The sequence below is a fragment of the Panthera leo genome, chromosome A1 (genome assembly GCF_018350215.1).
Source record: "Panthera leo isolate Ple1 chromosome A1, P.leo_Ple1_pat1.1, whole genome shotgun sequence".
NCBI lineage: Eukaryota > Metazoa > Chordata > Mammalia > Carnivora > Felidae > Panthera > Panthera leo.
In genome coordinates this window covers 213,821,098-213,846,743 of record NC_056679.1, presented here as the reverse complement: position 1 = coordinate 213,846,743, position 25,646 = coordinate 213,821,098, and the positions used below count along the sequence as shown (strand labels likewise).

Sequence of the window (25,646 nt, the reverse complement as noted above, 5' to 3'; positions counted from 1 at the left end):
TGTTTGAGTATTGTGGATGACATCTACGTTTGCATAAATAAATGATTTGATAAAGTATTTTTAATACATCCCTTTCCACTTCTGAATTTCGCATCCATAGGTATCATCAAGACAGCTTTGCTCAACATGGATCGAGAAAACAGAGAGCAGTACCAAGTGGTGATTCAAGCCAAGGATATGGGTGGCCAGATGGGGGGATTATCTGGGACCACCACGGTGAACATCACGCTAACTGATGTCAACGACAACCCTCCCCGGTTTCCCCAGAGTAGGAACATTTGATTGAATGAATTTTTTCAGTGCACTTTTATAAAACTCTAACTTTAAGAATGATATTTATTTTCCATTGTTATTAATTATCAATATTAATGAACTTATGAATAACCATACTTTTAGTAGTTGAATGATTTATAATATGGTGATAGTTGTAAAGGTAACACCATTGTTTTATTTTTCCTTATTAAAAAGACTACCACAGACATAAATTTGCTTGCGCAGAACATATGTATACAAGAATGCTCCTATTTGTAAGAAAAAAAATTGACTTTATGTTTTGTGAATTTAATCAGTCATTTAATCTCTTTTAAATCCCCACAAAGCTTTATAAGGGAGGATTTATCATTTAACTGTTTCTAAAAATACAACTGGGGAAATAACCATGTACTTAATCCATTTGTAATCATAAATAGTTTTCTATATTATGGTTAATTGAGATACCAAAAAAATCATCACTATAATCATTAACTCTCATGGCTAGATAGGAAAAAAAGAAGGAAAAACAACATTCTTAAATGCCTACTTTGTATCAAGCAATATACTAGAGCCCTTCATACAGAGCTCTTGAAAGAGGGTATTGGTTTTAATGTAATTTTTCTTCCAAGAACAAAATTCTTTTCTGACCACGATCTAAGAAAACTACCTAAATCCTGTCTTCCAGGAGAAAATAGCTGCCCACCATTAAAAAGAAAGTCCACCTTACCCAATCATGGCATATCTTTCCCAATGCTGGTCACCTCACATGGGCTTCTTTTATAATAGAGATACACATGGATCAACCAGAACTGTTACATTTTCTTTAATTTTTTTCAAGTATTTACTCATAGCTAAATGCAAAAAAAAAAAAAACAAAAAAAAAACCTAATTTCTGATGTAACGGGTAGAAGATAGGTTTTACTGGCCCTAAATTTTTTTCCCACAGACGCCTGAAATGACAATGTCAGAATTAGCAATACTTCGCCCCAAAACCTCCTTTTCAATATGGGAATTCCCCGGGGAAGGATAACAAAAGGATTCGTCAGCACTTAAATACCACAGGGACACTACCTCACTTTGCTTTCTCCGTGGATAGCTTGGGATCATTACTGAATACTATACCAAAGCACAGGAGAGAAGAATAACTCTAGAGGAAAAACTTGGCTTGTTTATCATTTTGCCAAGGATGACCCCAACACTTAATGGGCTATGATTGAATATGACTGAATGACTATATTTTAGTGATATTTAGTGATATTTAGTCATAGTCTGTTTTTTTCCAAAATAATTTGCACAGATGGTTGGCAAAATGTAATGGGTGAGAGTAAAATGAGTTTTGTTCTGACACTTTTTTGTCGTTATTGTCCTAAGTACATGCTAGTCTGGCGGATCTAAACTGAAAGCCACATGCAGTCTCCTTAAACTAATTTTGCAACATGAGGACATCGGAAAAGTGTACATTTATGAAATATAGGTTTTAAATCAACAACACAAATACAAGAATGGGAGAAACCTACGCATAGAAAAAGTACTGTAATGAAATTTAAAAGAAAGATTACTTAAAGAAACAATTAGGAGCTTTCTCTCTCAATGTGTCCATCTGTATCCCTAACCGCAGCCAGACCAGCTCCATGTATGGGTGAGAGTGTCTGCTTGGATACATTCTCCAGATCGCTGTCATTTATTTTCACCTTCAGTTATTATTAGCAAAGACACAAAGAACCCTTTTAAGAAATACCTCATAATTGGCTTAAAGTCATAGTTCAGGTTAAATTCTTTTCCGTTCTTTCTGCTAGATTAGTTAACAGGGGCTTGAAACCTTCTGCACCCTTCTCTAGCAGCTTAGTCTTTCTCGCCATCATACCATGAACCTGGAGACCTATTTACAGGACAAGAAAAGTGTTCTCCATTTGCAAAGAGACGGGTCATGACAGAAGAAATATTCTTAGCAATCATGAAAGTAAGGATGTAAGGAGAATAGAGCGCCATTAATTATTGCAAGGAAAGTACAAACCTGCCTGCATCCCTAATAATGTCTGAAAGAACTGTTAGAAAATGCGGTTTGTCTTTATTGTGATAGAGTATCCTTCATCTGTGTTTGACTTATATCTGTCTGGTGATTAATAGGTACATACCAGTTTAAAACCCCTGAATCTTCTCCACCGGGTACACCAATTGGCAGGATCAAAGCCAGCGACGCTGACATGGGAGAAAACGCCGAAATTGAGTACAGCATTACAGAGGGAGAAGGGCTGGACATGTTCGATGTCGTCACCGACCAAGAAACTCAGGAAGGAGTTATTACTGTCAAAAAGGTAATGCCGTTTGTTAAGTACCATACAAACAAGCACATTCACTTCTCTCTAGTCCTCAAGTGACCGAGACAATTATATCTCACATGAACATTCCTCTAGATTCTTGTTTTACTAATTATTTTTTTTAATGCCAAGTCTAATGGTTGGCTTTTAGAGGTCCTCAAGAATCTGATTCATTCATTCATTTCATACTTTTAATAAATTTTTATTAAGAACCTCCTAATAAGTAAATAAATGATAGAAATAAATGGTGTACATTAAAGTACATAAAGTAAATATAGTCAATGAATAATAGACAGTGTTAGGCACTCTTCTAGATGCTGGAGGTGCAATGGTACATTCAACAGAATGGTGTCTGCTCTCACGGAACTGCCAATCTAAGGGAGAAAAGAGACAAGGAAGCAAATAAACAAAACAAATGTGTAACGAAATTCTGATACATGCTTTGAAGGAAAAGAGTAATGCAAGCAGTGATAAAGGTAGCCTGAATTAAAGACAGGATATAAAAAGACCACAGAAATAAATTAAATAACACAAATCTCCCATGAGCTGTTTAGCTACTTTTTGGAACACGATAATAAATTTTTTATATTTCTGAATTCCAATGTTTGTCCTATGTACTTATTCACTATTTACCCCCCCCCCCAAATTGTCTAGCATCACAGAGCAGTACACAGAAGTGTGGCAAAAATTTAAAACCAATAAATTGTGTGCTTCAAAGCTAAAAATTGTTATTTTGGGTGAGTTTTTTTAATAACTGCATTTTTATCATGTATGATATAACATTTTCTCTCTCCTTTAGCATACTTGCTGGTAAAAATAAGCACAGGTAGATGTAAATAACAAGAAAATCCTTTCCTCTTAAGCTTTGAATTACATGTCTTAATACCTGGAAACACAATAAAACATGTTTAAGCGACATCCAGACCAATGTTTTATACTATAATATAATTAGGAAGCCCATTAGTGTGCATTAACCTTTTTAATTTTCTTAGTGCCTTATCAGATTCAAACTGAAATTTTGCCTAGCCGACTAAATCACTTTCACTAATGTCTTGATTAATTGTGTTTCTAGTGAGCCTTGTCATATCATCATCTAAAACTAAAAGTCAGCAATAAGCATTTGGGTTCACTATGTCTCCAGAAGCAGAGATACTTTTTCTAAAGACCTCTGACAACAATGATCATTACTTTCGTTGGCAAGTAATTAGCCCAATGCCCTTATCAGGATATCACTTGGAATATTTTATCAACTCATGCACATGCAAAAAAAAAAAAAAAAACATATTAAATCTATTTTATCTGAATGAGGAAGAGGAAGTCATGATGCAAACCTGTGGTTCTCAATTCTGGCTGCACATTAGAATCACTGGGGGAGGTATTTAAAAGTATAGATTCCCACCCCCACCTCAGATATTTTGGTTTAATGATCCAGGGTGGGGTCCAGATACTGGCAAATTTTTTTTTTAAAGTTTTTTTTAATGTTTATTCATTTTTTAGAGACAGAGACAGAGCGTGAGGGGGGTGGAGGGGAAGAGATAGAGGGATACACAGACTCCGAAGCAGGCTCCAGACTCTGAGGTGTCAGCACAGAGCCTGACATGGGGCTCAAACTCACAAACCGCGAGATCATGACCTGAGCTGAAGTTGGAAGCCTAACCGACTGAGCCACCCAGGTGCCCCAATACCAGCAAATTTTAAACACTCATTAAGTATTCAATCAAAGTCAGATTTGCCAATTTGCCCCTAACATGGCTCCCTCTAGTCAAATACAAGAATTTTCTTTACAGGGGGTCCTTTTTTATACAAGACTCCTGCTTCCAGGTTCTCTTCCCTGTCCGTTATACCTTGCACCCTTGCACCCACTTTCAAGGCAATAGTGGGCATGGTTTCAGCCCACAATTTTCATCAGGATGGTGTGGCATCTCATGCCTTTGCCCAATATCACACTGTGTGGTGAGGTCTCTAAGCAATATAACCACATTCACTACCCATGATTTGCACTAAAAATGCCTTATGTCTCGTCTTTCTGTGTCTTGGCTGCTTTAAATATGTCTCTTCTCCCCACCCACCCCAAGGTCTTGGACTTTGAAAAGAAGAAAGTGTACACCCTCAAAGTGGAAGCCTCCAATCCTCATGTTGAACCCCGCTTTCTCTACCTGGGTCCATTCAAAGATGCAGCTACGGTCAGAATCATGGTGGAAGATGTGGATGAGCCTCCTGTCTTCAGCAAACTGGCCTACATCCTACAAATAAGAGAAGATGCTCAGATAAACACAACCATAGGCTCAGTCACAGCCCAAGATCCTGATGCTGCCAGGAATCCTGTCAAGTAAGCACACTTCTGAGACATGTCTTTTTCATAAACTTCAGTCGATTGCTATTCAAGTATCACCTGCAAGTTAGAAAATTAATGCTTTCTTCCAATTAGATATTTGTATCTTCCTGAAAAATGACTCTAAACAGCATCTTTACTCTCCTTGCTCGACAATTGTTTTAGCAGCAGCATAAGCCTAAAAAAACCCCACAAAATTTGGGGGGGAAACACAAAATGATCTATAGGAGCTTACTGCTTACATGAAAATGGTATAAGGTAATAGAACAGAATGGCCTGGAATTTTTCTTGAAGGTCTTACATTTGTCAAACATGGAGCATGGAGGCATGGGGGCATGGAGAGAGCATTGTGATTTTTAATAAACAAGACACCGGGCCAATAGTCTGTTTTTCAAGTGTGGAAGAATCTATCCTCTAACACTTAGAGGCAGAATTATGCTCCATTTGGACGTGTAATTTTTTTCATTTTCAGACATGGATAAAAATAAGAATCATTTCATGATATATGTCTACGAAATCCTGGGGAAATTAATAGAGCTGAGTCCTAATTTATACTATGTAAGCAAGCTCTATTTTCCCTATACATTCCTAATACCTTAGCTGTAAATCATGCTGCAAGAAAACCTCATTGCTCTTTGAAATCACAGATGCTTCAGTATTCTAGAATTTTATCATGAAGGCACTGGAGTCAACAACTTCCAGGCTTTAGTCAGTAGCTTACTTGACTAGATGAGAAAACTGCTAAATCAGAATATCATTGTGTAAATTATCCCCTGTAAAAAAAAAAAAAAAAAAAGTAAGTAGACTAGAGGAACTCTTGCCAGTGAGCCCACAGATATATTCTGATCAGGGTACCTGCCTTATGCCAGGCATGTTCTAGGCTTTAGAGATACAACAGAGAACAACATCAAGTCCTAATCTCACTAAGCTTACATTTTAATTGGGGAAGACAGAAATAGGCAAACAACAAATATGTAATATTTCAAGTGAAATACATTGTAAGCAGTAAAATAAGGCAGAGTATGGAAACAAAGAGTATCTGGGGTACTATTTTAGATAGCATGGTCAGGCTTGCCCTTGGTAGGAAATCATTTGAGTAAAGATTTGATTGAAATGAAAGGATGAACCATGGTGAATCTGGGAGGAGAATGTCCAAAGAAGAGGGGGAAATGAGGGTAAGGTCTGATACCAGAGTTTGCTTGGCATGAAGAGGAGTAGCAAGGAAGCTTACAAAGCTAGAAGAAAGTGATCAAGGTGGGGAGTGGTTGGGAAGGTCTGAGGCAACAGGAGGTTTGGTAGGTGGTAAGTGTGGCAGGTCTTAGGGACATCTGAAGGTATTGGTAAAGACTGAGTTCTATTCTGATTGAGGTAGGAAACCACTGCAAAGCTTTGAAGAGGAGTATTACCTAATCTAAACCTAATTTTTAAAGAGGATCACACTGACTGCTGCATGACAAATATTACTGCAGATAAAAGATTTTGTGGTTCTAAGGCATTTTCTAACTTTTCAACCATGAGCCCTTTGTTCAAATGAAACCTGATAGCAAGTCCCACATCTAAAACACAAAAATGCACTGACTTACTTTCAGGGAATAGTTTTAAATCATTGGGAAAATAGACTCTGTTGTTTTGTCATCCTACTTGAATATCTATAGACTCCTTGAATTGGACTATGGTCAACCCAAAGTAGCCACATGTAAGCTCCATGGATCAAGTGTTCTATATACATTTCATATTATTAATAAGGAAAATGAATGATGGCCTTTGCTTGTATAACACAGATAATTTTAAGTACTTTCACAACTATTCTGTCACTTGGAGTTTGTCCTGTGTAAGGAAAAAAATCTCAGCAAGTCAATGTCAAGACTAATTTAAAAATGTTAATGCTGGAAGTTTATATAAATACGAGCTTTGTTACCTCTTTGATCATTCAACATGTTTTTAATTGAAAGAGATAATGTCTCCTGGGAATTTAGGCTGCATTTTTATGTCTATTTCACTTTTTATAATGAATACCATTTTAACTCACTGCATTATTTTATGTTTTATTAAAGGAAGTAGTAGCTAGCTTGTCAGACTGGGTTGGCTGTCAGCTAATTTTAAAGTTTTCTATGCCAGCCTTTTCTTGGTACATATGGATTTCATATATAGATATAGATTTAAGGATAAAAATACCAATAAGGATAAAGTAATGATATATTGGTATATAAATGCATATTCCAATAAGTCCTTTTATAGGATAAAATTGATTCTTATATTGGGAAAGTATATCCACACATAGTTTTTGGTTATCCAAGATGTAAATATTGAACAACTAGGTGCTAGACAATGTTAAGTACACAATTAATACTAGAGATCTCCTCCCCCAAACATTGATTTATCATTATGCAGATACAAGTTTTTAATTATTTAATTACATAAAATAATTTTCTTCCAATAACTGTATCAGAAATGCCCCTTGACTTCCATGAAAGGGTATTATAAAATGTCACTCTGAATAGATATTATGAAAAATTTACCTGCAAACATACTTCCTTTCCTGACCTAAAATCTCCCTGACTTGAGAGGATATATTAGAAGACAAATTATTGAATCACAGAATATAATAAATTTGGGGGGGGAGAGCTACCTAGCAAAATAATCTGCTATAATCATGTTAAGATTGATTACCTTGTTCCTTATCTGTTATGACTACAATTAATATGACTGGACAGTAAATATACTAGATATGAATTGAAATTACTTTGGAAAAAAAACAACAAACAAATAAGGGTTCATGTGCAAACATCATTCCTAAATAATGTAGAAATCTGAGGTTTCCTATGACTTTTTAAATCTCCCAATTAAGGGGGAAACTCATATACAGTTTTGGTATTTAAATAGTTACTTTCTCCTTGGTATTTAAATAGTTACTGCCTACAACTAACAATTCTTCACCCTGTACCCTTTATTTCAAAGACTTGACTGGAAAATATTGCTTGTAAAACTTAAAAGTATAGCAGGAAGAAAACAAATAACAAGAAAAGATTACTGCTGTATATAATTGTAAGAGCTTATAAGGACAATAAGCAGTGCATCTTAAGCTCAATTTTTTCATGAAGGAAAAAACATAGGCAAAAAATGTAGGCAATGATTAAAGTTCTTAAAGAGTCTATGAATACTGAAATTTCCTTTTTGGGAAATTAATTATGTGCTATAAATATTTGTCATTCTCAAATTAAAAATGAAGGCAGGTGATCAAGTTCAATGCTGTTGCCTAAATCCTTAATAAACATTGATTCATGACATAAATTGCAAAAATAAGAGCTGTTTCATCTGTAAGAGATGAACACTTAATAATAAAATATTAGGTTTATATAAACTAAAATTAAAATTCTGAGGTGGCCTGAGATACAGATATAGAGATAGAGATAGAGATATAGAAAGGTATATAGCTTTTTTGAACTTCATTAATTCTCTTTAATATCAGGTTTAAATAGCCTACAATAATCAAATATCTACTTTATTTAGACCCCTAATAGATGACAAAAATATATTTTATTAAGATAATTCACCAGTTCTATATTAAAGCAAAATAATCAATTGAAATAGAAACTACAAGTTAGTAACAAGAGTTTATTTTTCTTGGAGCATTCATAATAATTCTACATGTGTATGAGTAGCTAGGTCATTTACTTAATTGTATTTCTACTGAGCCAACATTCAGAATCTAGCTGAAATGGGCAATTCTTTCCCCTAATGACCTTAACATATAAACTCTCTTCTGAGTTTTCTCTTTAATATCCCATACATAAAACAGAGTACATACATATTTCCCCATATATAGCTATTCCCAAAACTAGTAATAAATTTATAAAGAAGATAACATTTCTCAAAATTTACTAGTCTTCCGTCAATTTCGGTGTTGAGAAAACTCTGTCCTTTAATTTCTAAGATACCTCTTGGTTTTCGTTGAATTCTCTTAACTCCTTAAATAGTTATCAAGTTCCTACTCGGCTCTGGAACTGTTCTGGGCACTGTGAGTCTTCATTCTCCCATCATCTTTTTTTTTTATGTTTATTTATTTTTGAGAGAGAGAGACAGAGCATGAGTGGGGAAGGGGGAGAGAGGGAGGAAGACACAGAATCCAAAGCAGGCTCCAGGCTCCGAGCTGTCAGCACAGAGCCCGATGCAGGGCTCGAACCCACAAACTGTGAGATCATGACCTGAGCTGAAGTCAGACGTGTAACCGACTGAGCCACCCGAATGCCCCCTTCCATCATCTTTTAAGTGATTCTGTCCTTAATATTTTTCTCCCTTCACTGGACCTTCTCTTCCTAGACAATTGAACAGGAAATCTAAGTTGTCAATCTAGCTCTTTTGCTTCCCAAACTTTCCTTGGGCATCTCAGCTTCAATACCAAAACTGGAACTTATGATCTTCCCCAAATCCTGTTCTTCTCTTGTACCAGCTGGGACAGCACCAGCCAACCATTCTCCTCAATTCAACCAGCAATCTTTATTAAACATGATTTGGATTAAAATCCACTGGTATATTCACATTGTTCTTAGGACAAATCCCAAATCCTTGCCGTGGCCAGCCCATTCTTCTGCAGTCCAGCCTCTGATTCTCTCTCCAATTTCATCTTTCTCCCTTTCCTACCTCACTAACTGCAGCCACACTAGCCATTTTTTGCTTCTTTCAACATAATGATTTTAAAATAAAATGGATAATAGAAAACTAGACAAATAGCCCTACTTATGTACATGAACACACACATATACATTAAAGTTCTAAGATTCGAGTTAAAATGTATTAATATACAAACTAGATACAAATTACATATAAAAAAAACTTCATTGTTGATTTTCAAACTCATGCAACTTGTCTAATGGGTTTACATTAGGATCTCAGTTGTAAAGAATTAATTTTCCAGAATGTTTTACTTAATATTAAGTTATAGATATTCAGATATGTGCTACAAGGTAGAAAAAATTCATGTAACAGACATTCTTGGAATAGTTTCAGGGTGTGAGAATAACAAATACAACAAGGACCTTTCTAGCATTGTATGGGGACAGATGGTACACTTGTGGTGAGCACAGCATAACATATAGACTTGCCAAATCATTATGTTGTATACCTGAAACTAATGTAACAGTGTGTGTCAACTATCATTCGATAAAAAGAAAAAACCATTCTAAACTCTGCTCTGCATTTTTAGGTATTCTGTTGATCGACACACAGATATGGACAGAATATTCAACATTGATTCTGGAAATGGTTCAATTTTTACGTCGAAACTTCTTGACCGAGAAACATTGCTGTGGCACAACATTACAGTAATAGCAACAGAGATCAGTAAGTCTAACCTCACAGGGCAACTGTCCCCAATTGATGGAGTGAGTGTCCCAGCAAGGGCTGGTGAAGCAACGCTGAAATTAGTCACCATGTACTGATATCCTATTCGATACCTATTGAGGGAAAGAGCCCTGTAATGATTTGTAGTGATGTTTCTTCTAAGCATGTGCTCATTCATTCACAAATGCAGAGGCAACTGTGGATGTTATGTAGTTCAGAAATAATAACATGAGAATGTACCTCTCAGATGAGGTTGAATTGGTACATATGGGATTCAATTCCAAAAAGCTTTATAAATCAGAACATTACAGAAGCAGCTGAAAAAATGAACTCATGGTTAGGATTGGTGGGGAGGAGAATCAAGTACATTAAAAACTGTAGGCATTACTTAGAAATATCTCAGATATCTATCTCCTGGCTTTCTACAGAATTTCTATTTCAAAATCATTACAGAAGTAAGAGATATAAATTTTAGCTTTTCCATTGTACACCAAAGTGAGCAATCCAAACCACCAAGTAATCAATAAAATGTTTACAGTGAATTTTATGGAAGTCACCATGAAATTAAAGGCAAAGAAAAATAATGCCAAATGAATGCTTCAAATAAAATGATTATACACAGTGAAAATTGTGTAATGTAAACACAATGTGTAGGCCTAAGTACATGAAGGAAAAAGTATTTTTAAAATAACATTTAAATATTTAAAAATAGGCTTCTAAATTATAGCTCATTTTTTAGTTTTTGTTTTTGATTTTAAAAGTTCAAACATTTTTAGCTCAGTTGGGTATCTGGTGTGAAATATTCCATGTCTAGTGGTGTATTACAGTAGTTTTCTTTGTCAACGTAACTCATGAGATTTGAAATGGCTGAAGGATATTGAATAGAATAATAAATAACTAATATGGGCAAAATGAAGCATTGCCTTGTGATAATGTTAAGAACTCTTAATTAAAAATTTGTTAGGTAGGAATACGCTCTTCAGAATTTATGTGGAGGGACTAATGCAGATACCAATGGCAGAGCATACTTAAAGCTTTAAAATTACAAAATTATTTTTCGCACTGAAAAGGACCACTTTTTATAACATCATGAAATTTTATTTTTTACTGAAGTAGTCATTTCATGCATATTTTAAGCTTTGTGCCTAATTTTTTTTTTTTAAGATTTAATGTTTCTGTGATATATTTGAAAGTACTTACTAGTGATAAAGACCTTTTAAGACTTCATCTTTGGCAATCCTAACTTTGGAAGACTAATGTGGGAAACATTTTAGATGCAAAGGAACTTAAGAATCTTATTGTCTAAACTTCTTAACTATCTTTGATGCAACAGAAGCCCAGAGCTTATGTGAAACCAGCCCACTCCCATTCCAGGGCCTTGGCATTTACTGTTCCCTCCCTCTGGAGAGCTGGAAATATTCACATAGCTTAATTCTTTTTATTCGTGTCTCTGTACAAATGGCATCTCATGAGATGAGACAGAGTGGTTATCCCATGCAAAGTATCACCTCCATCTCTCTCCAATCCCTTTCCCTGTTTAATTTCTCCATAGCATGTACCATTTCACAGTTTGTCTGCCCCCATTAGAATAAAACTTAGCATGCAGGATTTTTGTGATGTTCCCCATGTGTCCCAGCACCCCAACTAGTGGCTGGCACATATGAAAAATTAGATGATCACTAAATATTTATGAAGCGAACAAACAGATACATAAGTGAAGTGAATGAAGAGGGCTGAGTTCAGAGGTTCTAACTCCTGATTCTTAGACCAGGAATCTGTCTTCCACAGTACCCCAGATACTTCACTTGTCCCTGGTTGTCAAACATGGGTGCTGCTCTCTCACTATCCTAGGTGAACGGTCTGGGCTTGGAGTCAGACAGACCCAAGTTTAAATCAAGGCTCTACTTCTCACTCATTATCTCTGTGAAGATGGACAAATTACCTAACATATCTGTGCATCAGTTTCCTCATCTATACAATAGGGGCAAAAACTGTATTTACAGAAAAGGTTGTAAGGATTAAATAAGATAATATAGCAAAATGCCAAGCACTATGTCTAGCTCTTATTCAGCACAAAAAAACTAAGATGAAAACATCCTCTGGTTTCCTTGATACCCCCCGCCCCCAGCCCCCTGGCTCTTTCTTTTGTCCAAATGTTTTCCCATCTCCCTGCTTCTTTGGCTTCCCTTAAAATCTGCCTCTCAACTGCCTTTCCTGGATAAAGTTTTTCTTTATTTTTGTGTTATTCTGGGGGTTGCTATACAGTTGCCCTATATCAACACAAGTAGCTTTATCTCCTAGGTATTTCCAGCAGGTGTATCCAACTCCAGAAGCATTCTCTTTTGTGACTAATTCTTTTTTGTGACTAAGTTGGTACACAGTGCCGTGTGGTACTCAGAGCAGCCTTGGGGAATCTGTGTATGAATGAGAAAGGAGTGAGTGACTGTTGTCTAAAGGGGGTTGACAATCGACATATAAATGCCTATTCCCTTCTTTTTGGCATGTTGCAGATAATCCAAAGCAAAGCAGCCGAGTCCCTCTATATATTAAAGTTCTAGATGTCAATGACAATGCCCCGGAATTTGCTGAATTCTATGAAACCTTTGTCTGTGAAAAGGCAAAAGCAGATCAGGTGAGTTTCATAAGAAAGTAAATTAATTTAGTCAGATTAATTTAGATCTTCTAATAACTCAGACGATACACAGAGCTGAGGGCCAGGTTTGAATTAAGTATGAAGTAAATGCTAACAAAATTAATACTATAAATAAGAACAGAATGAATGTTTAACTTGCATAAGAGAACAAGCAGTTTTTAAGAACTGGAAGTTCATCATTCTCAAAGACTGATGTGGATTCAAATCAGTCCTGAGTTTTCATTAAAATAGATTAGTCACTGCTTTATTTGAAAAATCTTAATTGGTGAGCAGATACTTTTAATTACCATGTGTACAGAGAGGAAAGCAATAACTACGACATATTTTACAATTGCCTATAATTCATAGTTCCACTTACTTATATTGCCCATCTGTACAAGTAATACACATTCGTGAATGTTTTCCTGTTTTACACATTTGTCCCCACCTGAAATAGGTCTTTTCTACCAATGGTATAAAATTATGTTACAGTTTGTCGAAACAGCGGTACACTGTTAAAATACATGTTAGGGCAGGAAGTTGAAGTTGTGTTTTATGTACAAACTTTCTTTTTAGTTTTTATGCAAGTTGATGGTTTATGTATATGTCAAGACTGCATTTCTAAACAGGCTGTTGTACAGAGTGCCCAAAGTTTTTTAGTTGAAATGCTGTGGTAGATCACTGTGATATTTTATAGTTTTGTATCACTCTAGGGCAGTGTTTGCCAACCCAAGTGATTTTGCCCCCAGGGGACATTTTTTGATTGTCACAAAGAGGAGGGTGTCACTGGTATGTAGTGGGAGGAAACCAGGCTTGCTATTAAACATCCTACATACAGTGCCCAGGATAGCCCCAAAACAAAGTGTTATTTTGGGCTCTATTTCCAACCCATCATTTCATTGCATAGAGTGGACTCACTGTAAATTTTCTAGAGACTATCGTTTTTAAATTAAAATCAGAAATCATTTAGTTAAGCAATTTACTGCAACACTGTAAGGAATGCTTTTGAGTTACCAAAACTTTATAGCAGCTTTATGGTTTTGATTTTAGTTGATTCAGACCCTACGAGCCATTGACAAAGACGACCCTTATAGCGGGCACCAATTCTCATTCTCTTTGGCCCCTGAAGCAACCAGTGGCTCAAACTTTACCATTCAAGACAACAAAGGTAAAGGAGCCCAAGTTACTTTCTCTGTCTATATATGTATATCTTTATCTCTATCTATCTATTGTCATCACAATTGTTGCAATCCATGACGTGGTATGCACGTTAACATTGACTTTGCTTTCTGGTTCCAGATAACACAGCAGGAATCTTAACTCGGAAAAATGGCTATAATAGACACGAGATGAGCACCTATCTCCTGCCTGTGGTCATTTCAGACAACGACTACCCAGTCCAAAGCAGCACTGGGACAGTAACTGTCCGGGTCTGTGCATGTGACCACCATGGGAACATGCAGTCCTGCCATGCGGAGGCCCTCGTCCACCCCACGGGACTGAGCACAGGGGCTCTCATTGCCATCCTTCTGTGCATCGTGACCCTACTAGGTAAACTGCTTCTCCCTGCATCCTATCTCCCCATGAGAGGCACACACTGTTACTGTGACACTCTAGATTTATCCGCCTCCCCCATTAAGGCATACAGCCCGCTCTAGGTGAGTAGAGTTACATGCTGAGAATCTGTGTTTTTCAACCATGAACTAGTTTTTGTTTGAACATAGCTTTGGAGAATGAACAGATATGAAACTTGCCTATGTCTTTACCTACTCAGGGAATCATTCACCAAAGAAATCTCTTGTCTGTCAGACTGGGAATGAATCCCAGGCAGGATTTGAGGGCACTATATAAATAGGCCCTTTTCATTTCATTTGTTGTTTAATATCTAACCTGGCAAACACTGTTAAAATATAAAGAGTGAGAGTCATCCAGTATGGAAGGTGTGATGATGGCCCTTTGTATGAAGGTAAAGTTTAAAGATCAGTGGGAAATTGGAAAGAGAAATGTGATGACTTTTTCTCTGTCAAACAGGAAATAAAGAAGTGATTAAATTTTCTTCAACCCAGCCAACTTGCTTTGATCTACCCATTTAAATAACTACCTTCTTAGCATTGCTCCCTGAATGCCACATACACAATGTCTATTATTTCTCAGACTCTCAAAAATAAATAACTTCTATGACTGAGGAAGTAAATCTGGGACCTAAAAGAAATGAATGCAATCAAGGTGAAAATCAAGGTTTAGCAATGATTCAAAATGAAAGTTTCATCCCCAACAAATGAATTAAGCTCACAGGTTGAGCTCAAAACACTTTACAGACCGTTGCCTGTTGTGAACTAAGAAATCAAATGTTAGTTAACTCAGTCCTTCCAAAAATCAAAGCAAGCTCACTTACACAAAGGGAAGAAAGGGAAGAAGTGTCAACCTGGATTGCGGGGAGGGGGGGGGTACTTTTTCAAAAAAAACCTGACAATTTGGTGACTTTGAGAGAAGGAAAGAAGAAAGAGTAAAGACCTAAATTTTTCCAAGAAGAGAATGCCTAGGGATCCCTGCTCAAGAACTTCACATTTCGTATCATTTTGCTAATTATAACAGAAGTCTTGAAACTTAACTACAGAGCTGTGATTCTCTTTGTCAACGAAGATTCGGGGGAAGTATTTTAAGATATGAGGATAAATAAAAGCTGACAGTATGCAAAGACAAATCAGTGTTTCTAATGGTGTGAGTCTATAACAGTTGTTTTGGAAGAGAAGGATATGAATATTCTTTTTGATTAAAAAAAGTTATTTTTAGAAGGGCTGAATTGGCAGGGCTGTACTCAGGGAGAATTCCATAGACATTTTGTGATCTGTAGAAAGAGAGCTGATTCTCATCTCATAGAAGTGATTTCTCCTTACCTTCATCATCTACCCATTTTCTCCTCCCCACTTTTTTCCTCACCAACTCCCTCTATTCTCCCTTTTCATTTCCTTCTCCAATGAATTCACTGTCTCCTTGTTACTCCTAACTTGTTTCAGTGCTTCCTACAGCTGGTCTATTCTCTTTGGAATTCTGTACCCAATAAGACAGGAAATAAATGGGATTTAACCCTTCGTAGGCTAACACCATGGGCTATACACTGGGCAAGAGGCTTCACAACTGTTTTTCTCATTTACCCCTCAGAACCATCTGGTATGTATTTATCTGCATCTCAAATTAGAGTACTGAGGCTCTAAGATGTGCAGTCATGTAGCCGACTCACACAGCTAACAGGTGGTGGGACAAAGTACAAAACGCCGGTCTTCTCCCCCTGAGCCTCAGGGCTTCCACATTGCTCTCTACTTTCTTTGTGAGCTCACAGAATGTAAGGTAATTTCCAGGCTGAAAGAGCCCGAACTGAAAATGAGACCATTGAAGAAGGTGGAAACAAACCTCAGGTTTTGTAAGAGAAGGGAAGCCACAACGATAGAGGAGGAAACCTACAGTCAATAAAGTGGATCATGTGGCATCTCTTATTTTATTTACAAAAATAAAACAACAGGGCACCTGGGTGGCTCAGTCGGCTAAGCTTCCTACTTCAGCTCAGGTCACAATCTCATGGTTCGTGAGTTCAAGCCTCACATCGGGCTCTCTGCTGTCAGCACAGAGCCTGCTTCGGATCCTCTGTCTGTCTCTCTCTCTCTCTCGGTACTTCTCCTGCGCTCTTGCTCTCTCTCACTCTCTCTCAAAAATAAATAAACATAAAAAATAAAAATAAAAAAATAAAACGACACTGAAAACAACTACTACATCTCGTGTCTCTGTGGTGCTTTACAGTCTGCACAACTGTTACATTTATTAACTCATTCCTGACGACAGCACTAGCCACTGTGTTAGTGCCTCTCTTTTACAGAAGGAAACACACTTAAAAAGGTGAAATCATTTAAGTGAGCCTAGGCAGGCTGATTTCAAGTGCCTTGCTACCTTCTAGCTTTATGATGGGATTTGAACACAGGTCGGTCCAAGCATTCCCCACTCAAAATCTCACCACTATCCTCTGGCCTCAGGGGATTGAGAAAAGGGAAGAGGTCAGTCACTGGGAAGAAAGCTATTACTTTCTCAGAATGTATTTTTTTTTGCTCCACATGCTTAGAACTCACATCTTCAGTTTATAAAAGTTAGCTTTGAGAAAGATCTCCTTTCCAAAATTTCTGTTCAGATGTACATTGGGCTAAGAAGAAAAGTACAGGCAGTCGTAGCTGTAGGAGAATTAGGCAGTGAATGAATGCCTCTGATTCACCAAGTGTGCCCTCTCTCTTCCAGGCAATCGCACTTCTGGGTGTGCATAGGACTAAAATAAAAGATACAGATAACCTAAGCCGGGGAAGAATTAGGAAGAGATAAATGCCTGCTATCTTGCCTTAAATGGTGGCACAAACCATTGTACATACAGGTTTAATTCTTTCCAAGACAGTTGTCTTGATTCTATTCTCTAACCCCAGAGGCCATCCTCAGTTACAGTCCTTTGTTTTGCAAACCCTTGTCATTGGTCACACGGGAATCCGGAAAAAAGCGTAGACTATGAGCATGCCCTGCAATTTTCCACCCTCCCGCACCTCAGGGTAAAGTGAAGATATACAGAAGCCTCCAGACTCCACGTGACAGGCCGTGCCCTCCTCCTCTCCTCTCCTGGGCCCCCTCAGGTGCAGCCATAGCGTCTCCAGGCTGTTTCTCAAATACTCTAGGCACCTTTGCACCCCAGCCTTTCTTCCAGCTCTGTCCCCCTCACCCGACAGCTCCTCAGATAATTAATTCCCCATATCTTTGCTCAAATGTCACTCCTCTTAAACACACGGCCCCTCAATCATACACAGAAGTGTTCCTCATCCTCCTTTCTCTGATCAACTTTTTGTTTCCACTGCACATATCACCTTCTAATGATTTCCTTATTTATTAGACACATTATTTGTTTTTCAAGATCTCCATCCACCACCACAGCCACCTCTGCCCACCTCATTAGGACGGGGCTCTTGATCAATGTTTTTCATTGATAGTGTCTAGAACTATAGCTGGCACAAAGTAGGCACTACATAAATAGTTAGTAAAACGCCCTGAATGGCTGGGATGAATGAGGCAGGAGGATGCTGTCTGGCAGCAAACGACAATGTGTACAATTACACAATCGCACGCTTGAAAATGGCAACACTGGATATCCTTCAGAAAAAGTCTATAATCAAAGCACGCTTTAACGCGTGGTGATTAATAAGAGTGTTGGCTTTTTAGTTTGACCTGGATTTCAATTGTTTGTACATGTGACACCTCTAAACCTCAACTTCCTCTGTGTAAAATGGGGTTATAATGATGGTACTTACTTTGTAGGGCTGCTGTGATGATCAAATGAGATTCAGTATGTAAAGCACTTAGCACAGTGTTTGGCACATAGAACGCTCTCAGTAGATAACCAATTATTATTAATGCTATTAACACCTGAAATTTTAATATATAGAGACATCCGAATGCATGTATCCGTCATTCTGTGTGTAGGTATCCATATCCACCAAAAGCCATTATTCTGTAATTCTTACTACAGTAATTCAATTTCTATGACTCATAAAATCTGGACCATGTTATGGATGAGAAAATAAAAACACATTACTAGTACTTCTTGCAGTAAACAGCCCTGGACAAACCCAGTTTCGTAATGCAGTTTCTGCCCCGGATGGCTGTTTTCTCTCTAAGCTGTCTCTGTGTTTTTATTTTCCCACCCATATGTCCATTTGGAGATGTGTCTCTACAGGTAGCCAACTGCGAAGAAACATCAGGAGTTATTTGAACACAATCCTTGCTTTGCCTCTAATTGGAGTTCAGAGGAAAAATCAAAAGGACAAACATTCCAGGCATCACACTTAACAGAATACTAAGTCTGAAAGATTTTTTTTTTAAGTTCCCTCTTAAATGTGTTTATTTTATTTAGCTCAAACAGAAATAAGCTGGTGTGTCTCTTATCACCCGCCCCCTTTCAAACCGGCTGGTGTTGAAGTCCAGAATGGCTTTCTGAATTGTATCTGGGTCTCTCCAGGTATTATCTGTAATAATATTTCTTATATGTAGAAAGGTATGCAGACATTCACATGTCTACTTGGGGTTTTAAACCAAGTTTACACTTTTCTAAGGGAAAAAAAAGAAGAAGAAGAAGAAGAAGAAAAAGAAGGCAGAGTGCAAAAGTTATTTTAGACGTGTAGTTATGCAAACCCTTCAACACATCCCGAAGGTGCCAGCCTTGTGCTTATAAGCAGTTTCAGAGCATTTCAGGTGTTCAGCATAATTTGCACTCTGATTGCTGCGCTCTCGCTGTGTTTGAGCTTTTTTTTTTATTATTATTATTTTATTTTTTCCTTACCTTCAGACTAGCTCCCCGTTTCAAAGCGAAAGGGAACTACTGACAAAAATATGAAGGTGTTTTATCCTCTACTTAAATTGTAACTTTCTTTCAAATATTCTCCTCCGCTTTTGGGGGGTCCCCGGTTTGATCACGCGTGGAGGCAAGCGCAACCTTCAAGGAATAAAAGTTGAGTCTGCAGTTTCCCGGAGAAGTTTTGAAACTTCACGTTGGAGCGCAGCGCTGCTTGCTGACATTAATTGGGCGGCAAATTAACTTCCCCTTCCCTTCTGCTTTGTCTCTGCTTCCAGTGACGGTGGTGCTGTTCGCAGCTTTGAGGCGGCAGCGGAAAAAAGAACCTTTGATCATTTCCAAAGAGGACATCAGAGACAACATTGTCAGTTACAACGACGAGGGTGGCGGAGAGGAGGACACCCAGGCCTTTGATATCGGCACCCTGAGGAACCCCGAAGCCATAGAGGACAGCAAATTACGCAGGGACATCGTGCCCGAGGCCCTCTTTCTGCCCCGACGGACTCCAGCAGCTCGAGACAACACCGACGTCCGGGATTTCATTAACCAAAGGTTGAAGGAGAACGACACGGACCCCACCGCGCCGCCCTACGACTCCTTGGCCACCTACGCCTACGAGGGCACCGGCTCGGTGGCCGACTCGCTGAGCTCGCTGGACTCGGTGACCACGGAGGGAGACCAAGACTACGACTACCTTAGCGACTGGGGCCCGCGGTTCAAAAAGCTGGCAGACATGTACGGAGGCGTGGACAGTGACAAAGACTCCTAATGCGTTGCCTTTGTCACCTCGCAGTCCGCCGCCCAAGGACCTGCAGTGGCGACGCCCGCCTCCGCGTCCACTGCTCCGCGAAGGCTTCTCGGTGGTGCCCGTGCCCGACGTCGACGGCTGCAGTCCAGGGGGACCCAACGCGAGGGACTTTTTTCTAGTACACTTTTATGAGCTTCCAAGAGGCAAAGGTTTATTTTTTAGCGCATCCAGTTATCCATGTCGGTCAGCCCCCAGGCCCCGTGCTGGAAGAGAGAACCAGGAGTGAGATTTTCCCTTGCTCTCCTAGGGCGGGTTGGGAACACGCTCAGTGTCACTGGCCCGGCCTCCCTACCACACTCCATTGACTCAGGTCAGCTGACTGCTCTGGCTGTACATTTCACACGCTAATGGGATGAGGGACTGTGCTTTAACGATAAAAATATAGTTTTAGTGGGAAGAAATGAGGCAGGAACAACTGTGAGGTTGGTCCTGGTATATCCGCTCGCAAGGAGATGATGGACTGTGTATATTGGGTGTGTTTTATGGGTGTGTCCCAAAGTATTTAAAATGGCATTTGCCTGTCCTATGTGTTCTTCAAGAACTTTTTCTGGCACCAGTGACCATTCAAAGCATCAAATCCACCAATGTTTTAAGATTCTGGGTCCTCTTTAGGACTAGAAACAAATCAAATGGTAATATTAAAAAACAACAAACAAAACGTAATGATATCTCATTCCTGGCCACTAACTCATAATTGTTTTATATATTAAACACACAAAAGTTTGCCCTTGCACCGTATAAAGAGAAAGGGAAAATAGCTAATGATGTCAACAAAGGAAATATTTAGCATATTTTAAAGCTCGGGCCACCAAATGTACTACAGATCACTTAAAATTACTTCAACCATCAGTATCAGTAAACTAATCACAAGTAAGTCTAATTGTTTCAAATTCTCAAAGAAACTTTTCTGAGACAAATTTTAACTCCTTGTCTGTAGTTGTTGTCAGTATTATTCTAATATACTTGAAAGTAGCCGTGTGAAGTACAATTCATATTCTTGATGCTTCGTACACAATTAAGTTACATTAGTAAAGGTAGATTAGAAAAACTCAAATCCTGCCCTCAGAGTTTAATGGGGAAATGGGAGCCAGCCACACTTGAACCTGATAACTTGTCCTTCACATCTGGAAACATCTATATATTTATATGATGTGATATAGATGTATTGTTGAGATCACAGTGAAAAACTACACATTACATGTTTGGAATATGCTTACGAAGGGAAAAATTTGATTCCCTTCAACGAGAGTGTTTAAGATGGTATTAAAATGATAGTTGACATTCAAAAGCATTAATATTTTTCCATTGTTTTTAACTTCGTTGCTATGGCAACCCTGCCATCCTTGTCTTTGAACCAATGATAAAAGTAATGGTCTCAAACTACAACAGAAAAGTAATGTACAATCCATCCAATCTATTATTTCTCTAATTATGCAATTAGCATCATAGTTATTATCCAGAGGACCCAACTGAACTGAACTAATCCTTTTGGCAGGTTCAAATCATTTATTTCATATGGCTGTTCTAATGATTTGTATCATTAGAATCTTACATTGTGCAGTCATCAGAAAATTCCAAAGTACTGTAATGAAAACATTGTTGTTTCAAAAACTTAGAAAAGAAAAAAACCCAGGCTCTGTATATATCTATATATCTATATATCTATATATATTATGTACTTAAGAATATGCTGACTTCAATTATTAGTCTTAGGGATTTATTTTCAATTAATGTTAATTTTCTACAGATAATCTTAATGTCATTTCCATTTGGAGATACTGTCATATTAGCACATACTTTCTATTTGGAACACACTGTTGTTTAGTTAAGTTTTAAATAAGCGTGTTACCCAGGAAGTAAAGACGGCACCCTTAAAATAAGAGAAATGTAGTCTTTTGGGTTACCCAATTAGAGTGAAAAGTTTTTTAACCATATTATTCCTTGTGTTTCCTGAATGGCTTCCTATTTTGTAATGGACTTCCCTGTATACTAACAAGTATTTCATGTTTTCAGGGTTTTCCTTTGCTAGTTCTTCACACACACACACACACACACACACACACACACACAGAGGAATGCAAACAAAATACTATGGGAGGGTTTCACTGTAATGAATATCATAGTCACAGTTAAGTGTTGAAAAAGATAGCTTAGTAAAGTTAATTAGTAAGAACTAGTTATTCATAGCAATAGAATACCACCTTAATCACATGACTTACTGTAAAATTAAAGAGCTCTCTGTCCTTATGTTTCATGTCATGTAATAAATTGTATCAAGAAAGATAGTCCTGTAAAAAAGAAAGTTATCATCAGAAGTCTTCCTTTTGAACTTTTGGGTTAATTGGAATGTCTGAGGGTTGACGCTAGCAACTTCCAATGTTTAACGGTAAGGTTTATTCTCTCCTCATAAGTGAAAGTAAGTAGTTCTGTAGTGGAATGTTTGAGATGTAATTGGCAGGTATATTATCCCACCTTGAAGATGGTACAGTGAACCAAGAACAAGTGAATATGACTAAATATTGAAATAACTGCTTAATCTCTTACCATAAAACCTGATGATGAAGTGACTCTCTAAGAAATTGGATAATTTAAGACTAGAGCTGAATATTTTAGTATTAGGGTCCTGTAAGTGTTCTCTGAAAATTAATACTCTCTGATGTCATGGAAATAATGAGAGCCATACTTCCATCATTCTGTGTGTGTCTCTCTTCCTTCCCACCAGGATACCGGGTCAAGGATCCCAGTGAACATAAATGATTACTGGAGGAAAAAAAAATTAGTTTTCAGCTCAGTTTTCAGAAAGTCTCTTTCCTGATAGTAGATGTTAGTGAAAGAAAGATGGCAGGAAAATGGGAAGAGGTAAAATTTAATATTTGCTTTGGTCACTGAGAAACTACAATTCATTCATTATAAGCAGATGACTTTTATGGATTGCTTTAAGGACATTGAGGCCCGTCTGAAAAATTTTTCCCCTCCATTCAAAGGGAAGAGTTTCTTCAAACCACTAAGATGTTCCCTAAAATAAGCTGGAATTTTTAAAATGTTAAGCTGCTGTGCATAAGTTTACAACCCCATCACTTCATGGCCACTTTCTGCTGAAAGGCCTAAACATTTGTCCCAAAATAAAAAATGAAATCAAATGGGGGAAGAGACAGTTCCATGGAATCATAAGTGAGGGATTCTAGGCACAGTGAATAAATGTTTTTTTACAGAGCTTTTTAGCCTTATAGTTCAGTTGCATAAAAGGAGTTTCAGATACAAATTGACTCCATTTTCAAATGGAACAAAACCTGGTGATTCAATTTTAACTCATTAAAAAAAAAAAAATTGGCTTAGTGTTCATTTTCAGCTCCAAAAAGTTGTACAAAAATTTCTTAAAAGTTGAATCTCTATCTTGGAAGCATCCAAATTTTGTGAATCCAAGTTAACTTTAGAATGTTTCCATTACTTTCATTTTTAAGTACGTCAATATTAGATGTCCTGATTTGCTAAGCGAACCTTACATCAAATGCTTTGCCTTGAAATCAGTATTTCACTGAAGATAATAATATATAAACTATGAGTTAAGAATTCCTCAATTCTATAAACTTGAGGACCACAAAACTATATAGATGAAAGGGAAGAACAGAGTTGATTCTTGGGCCCAAACTAAATATTTACATCAGACACACCTAAATTAATTTTCCCTAGGAACCAAACCACCGAATAAATTATCTTACCCTACTCCCTAGTTTTGAAGCAATATAATTACTTTGGAAGAACGCTCTAGAAAGTCATGATTCCCCACTATTTTGAAAGGTATCCTCTAAAAAGGATCATTTTAGAGTAATTTTATTCTTTATGTTTTTCTCTAGATGAAGTCTTTTTTTTGAATTGTGACAGGGCCAATGCTTGACACAGCCAAGCATTTATATTTAACACTAAAACCCAGCCTCCTTTATCAGGTTATAAGAGTAGAAAGATTAAGACTCAGTACATGGATCTTCAGGAAGATGAACTATTTTCTCAAGTCTAACAAACAGCTTTCTTTTCCAGAGAATACAGAATTACAGAATGGTCTCCTTAAAAGTTCAGTGACTATTAGGTTTGCAGCATTTTTAATCTCCCTTTGGCATCTTTATGGAATAGTTTTCTAAAGGGGTAATTCTCTCTACTAAAAAATATCAGACCCTGACCGTATTCAGTGTGCAGAGGAATACACTCTTATAAAGGAAATACGTTGACTCGCACACTTGTTAAAAGTTAATAAAGAAATAGCTCATTTTTAAAGCCAGAAGTTTATGGTCTCTGCATCGTCAATTTAATTTAAGCATTACTGAGACAATCTTTAATCTACTCCGCATTTTGTAATACCTTATTTATGATGCATTTTCATTTTTTAATTTGGGGGGAATGTTAGTCCGATAGATGAAAGTGCCAAAAGGAGGTCAAATGGAAACAAAGCCTATTACCCACTGTATTTCAGACAGGACCGAGGCACTTAGCCTGAGAGCCACTGGGTTATTAGATTAATTTCAAAAGAGCTTTTACAAGTTGCTTAATTCCATTTTTTTTTTAAACCCATGGACCACAAACTCAAATTTCTCTTCAAATGGGGTTAATCTGACAAATGAGGCATGGACCCAGCGTTGTGGAAAAAGCATTCCGCTATAATGAGATCTTGGTCTTTCTTGCAAGACAGTGTTATTTATGTAAATATGTCTAGAGGCACCTTCTATAAGCTTTTAGTTTTCTATGATCTATTAGTTTAGTGTTTATTAAGGAATCAAATGTATAGAACTACTAGACATTCAGGGCGAATGCTGTGTAGCAAACCAACTTGTCTGCTCGAAAGAAACATAGGAACGCTTCAAAACCACCATATTGTTTTGTTTGTGATTATTTTCATTGCTTTGAAAGTAAACTGCCTAAGAATAGGCCTTATAATAAATACTACGTGCGTCCTCAGTAGTACCAAGCTAAGGCGATTTGGCATTCTCCTACTGTGATTTGTGATTTTAAATCCAGAAAATAAAAGCTTTTTGGTATTGATTGTTTTTAATTAAAAATACTCCCAAGTATAAATTGAAGCTGATGCCACCCTTGAAGATTTGCTGGCTGGGATGCTCAGTCAGATGGCTTTTCTCAGTATCATTGGTCTCTGGCAATGAGAACACCTGATGGAAACAACCCCTGCTCAGCTTTCATCCACATTTCTAGCTGGGGATATTTTCATAACTTCACAGTTTACATGAGAAAGTTTCCCGTGTTGGAAGGAGAGGTAAGACAATGACCTTACAGCTCAGTGTGGCCGCGCCTTTTGTTGTAGTCAAATGGCAAAAACACGCTCCTTGAAATGGCTTCTTTTATTTTCCTTTGTTTTCTTAGACGTATACATTTGAAAAGAATGCAATTTAAAAAGTGATTTCTCACAGAGTAAATATGCCTTTTGCAAATCAATTTTTGTAACAAGTTATTTATATGATATTACTTAATAAACTGTTTTTTTCTAACTTGTTTTTTTTCAATTCTCTCAACCTATTGTTTTTAATCAGAGATCTCAAAACAATGTACATGCTGTTACACACTTTATATCTTTCTAAATCTGCTGTTTG

General features: G+C 37.4%; 1 protein-coding gene and 1 long non-coding RNA gene across 6 annotated transcripts in view; one reads left to right on the top strand and one right to left on the bottom strand.

The window, feature by feature from the left end:
- CDH6 (cadherin 6) overlaps positions 1-21,237 on the top strand; it is a 73,800-nt gene extending 52,563 nt beyond the window's left edge. For all 5 annotated transcript variants that reach the window (XM_042952753.1, XM_042952743.1, XM_042952739.1 and 2 more), the window contains 8 exons: positions 101-268; positions 2,380-2,567; positions 4,646-4,899; positions 10,106-10,242; positions 12,753-12,874; positions 13,925-14,042; positions 14,174-14,425; positions 19,523-21,237. In XM_042952753.1, coding sequence (XP_042808687.1) covers positions 101-268; positions 2,380-2,567; positions 4,646-4,899; positions 10,106-10,242; positions 12,753-12,874; positions 13,925-14,042; positions 14,174-14,425; positions 19,523-20,013 — 1,730 coding nt within the window. In that variant the 3' untranslated portion in view covers positions 20,014-21,237. The remainder of the gene's footprint in view (positions 1-100; positions 269-2,379; positions 2,568-4,645; positions 4,900-10,105; positions 10,243-12,752; positions 12,875-13,924; positions 14,043-14,173; positions 14,426-19,522) is intronic.
- LOC122227975 overlaps positions 1-22,530 on the bottom strand; it is a 31,684-nt gene extending 9,154 nt beyond the window's left edge. The window contains exon 1 of the long non-coding RNA XR_006206332.1: positions 22,272-22,530. This is a non-coding gene — a long non-coding RNA (uncharacterized LOC122227975). The remainder of the gene's footprint in view (positions 1-22,271) is intronic.
- Between the last annotated feature and the right edge of the window lie 3,116 nt (positions 22,531-25,646).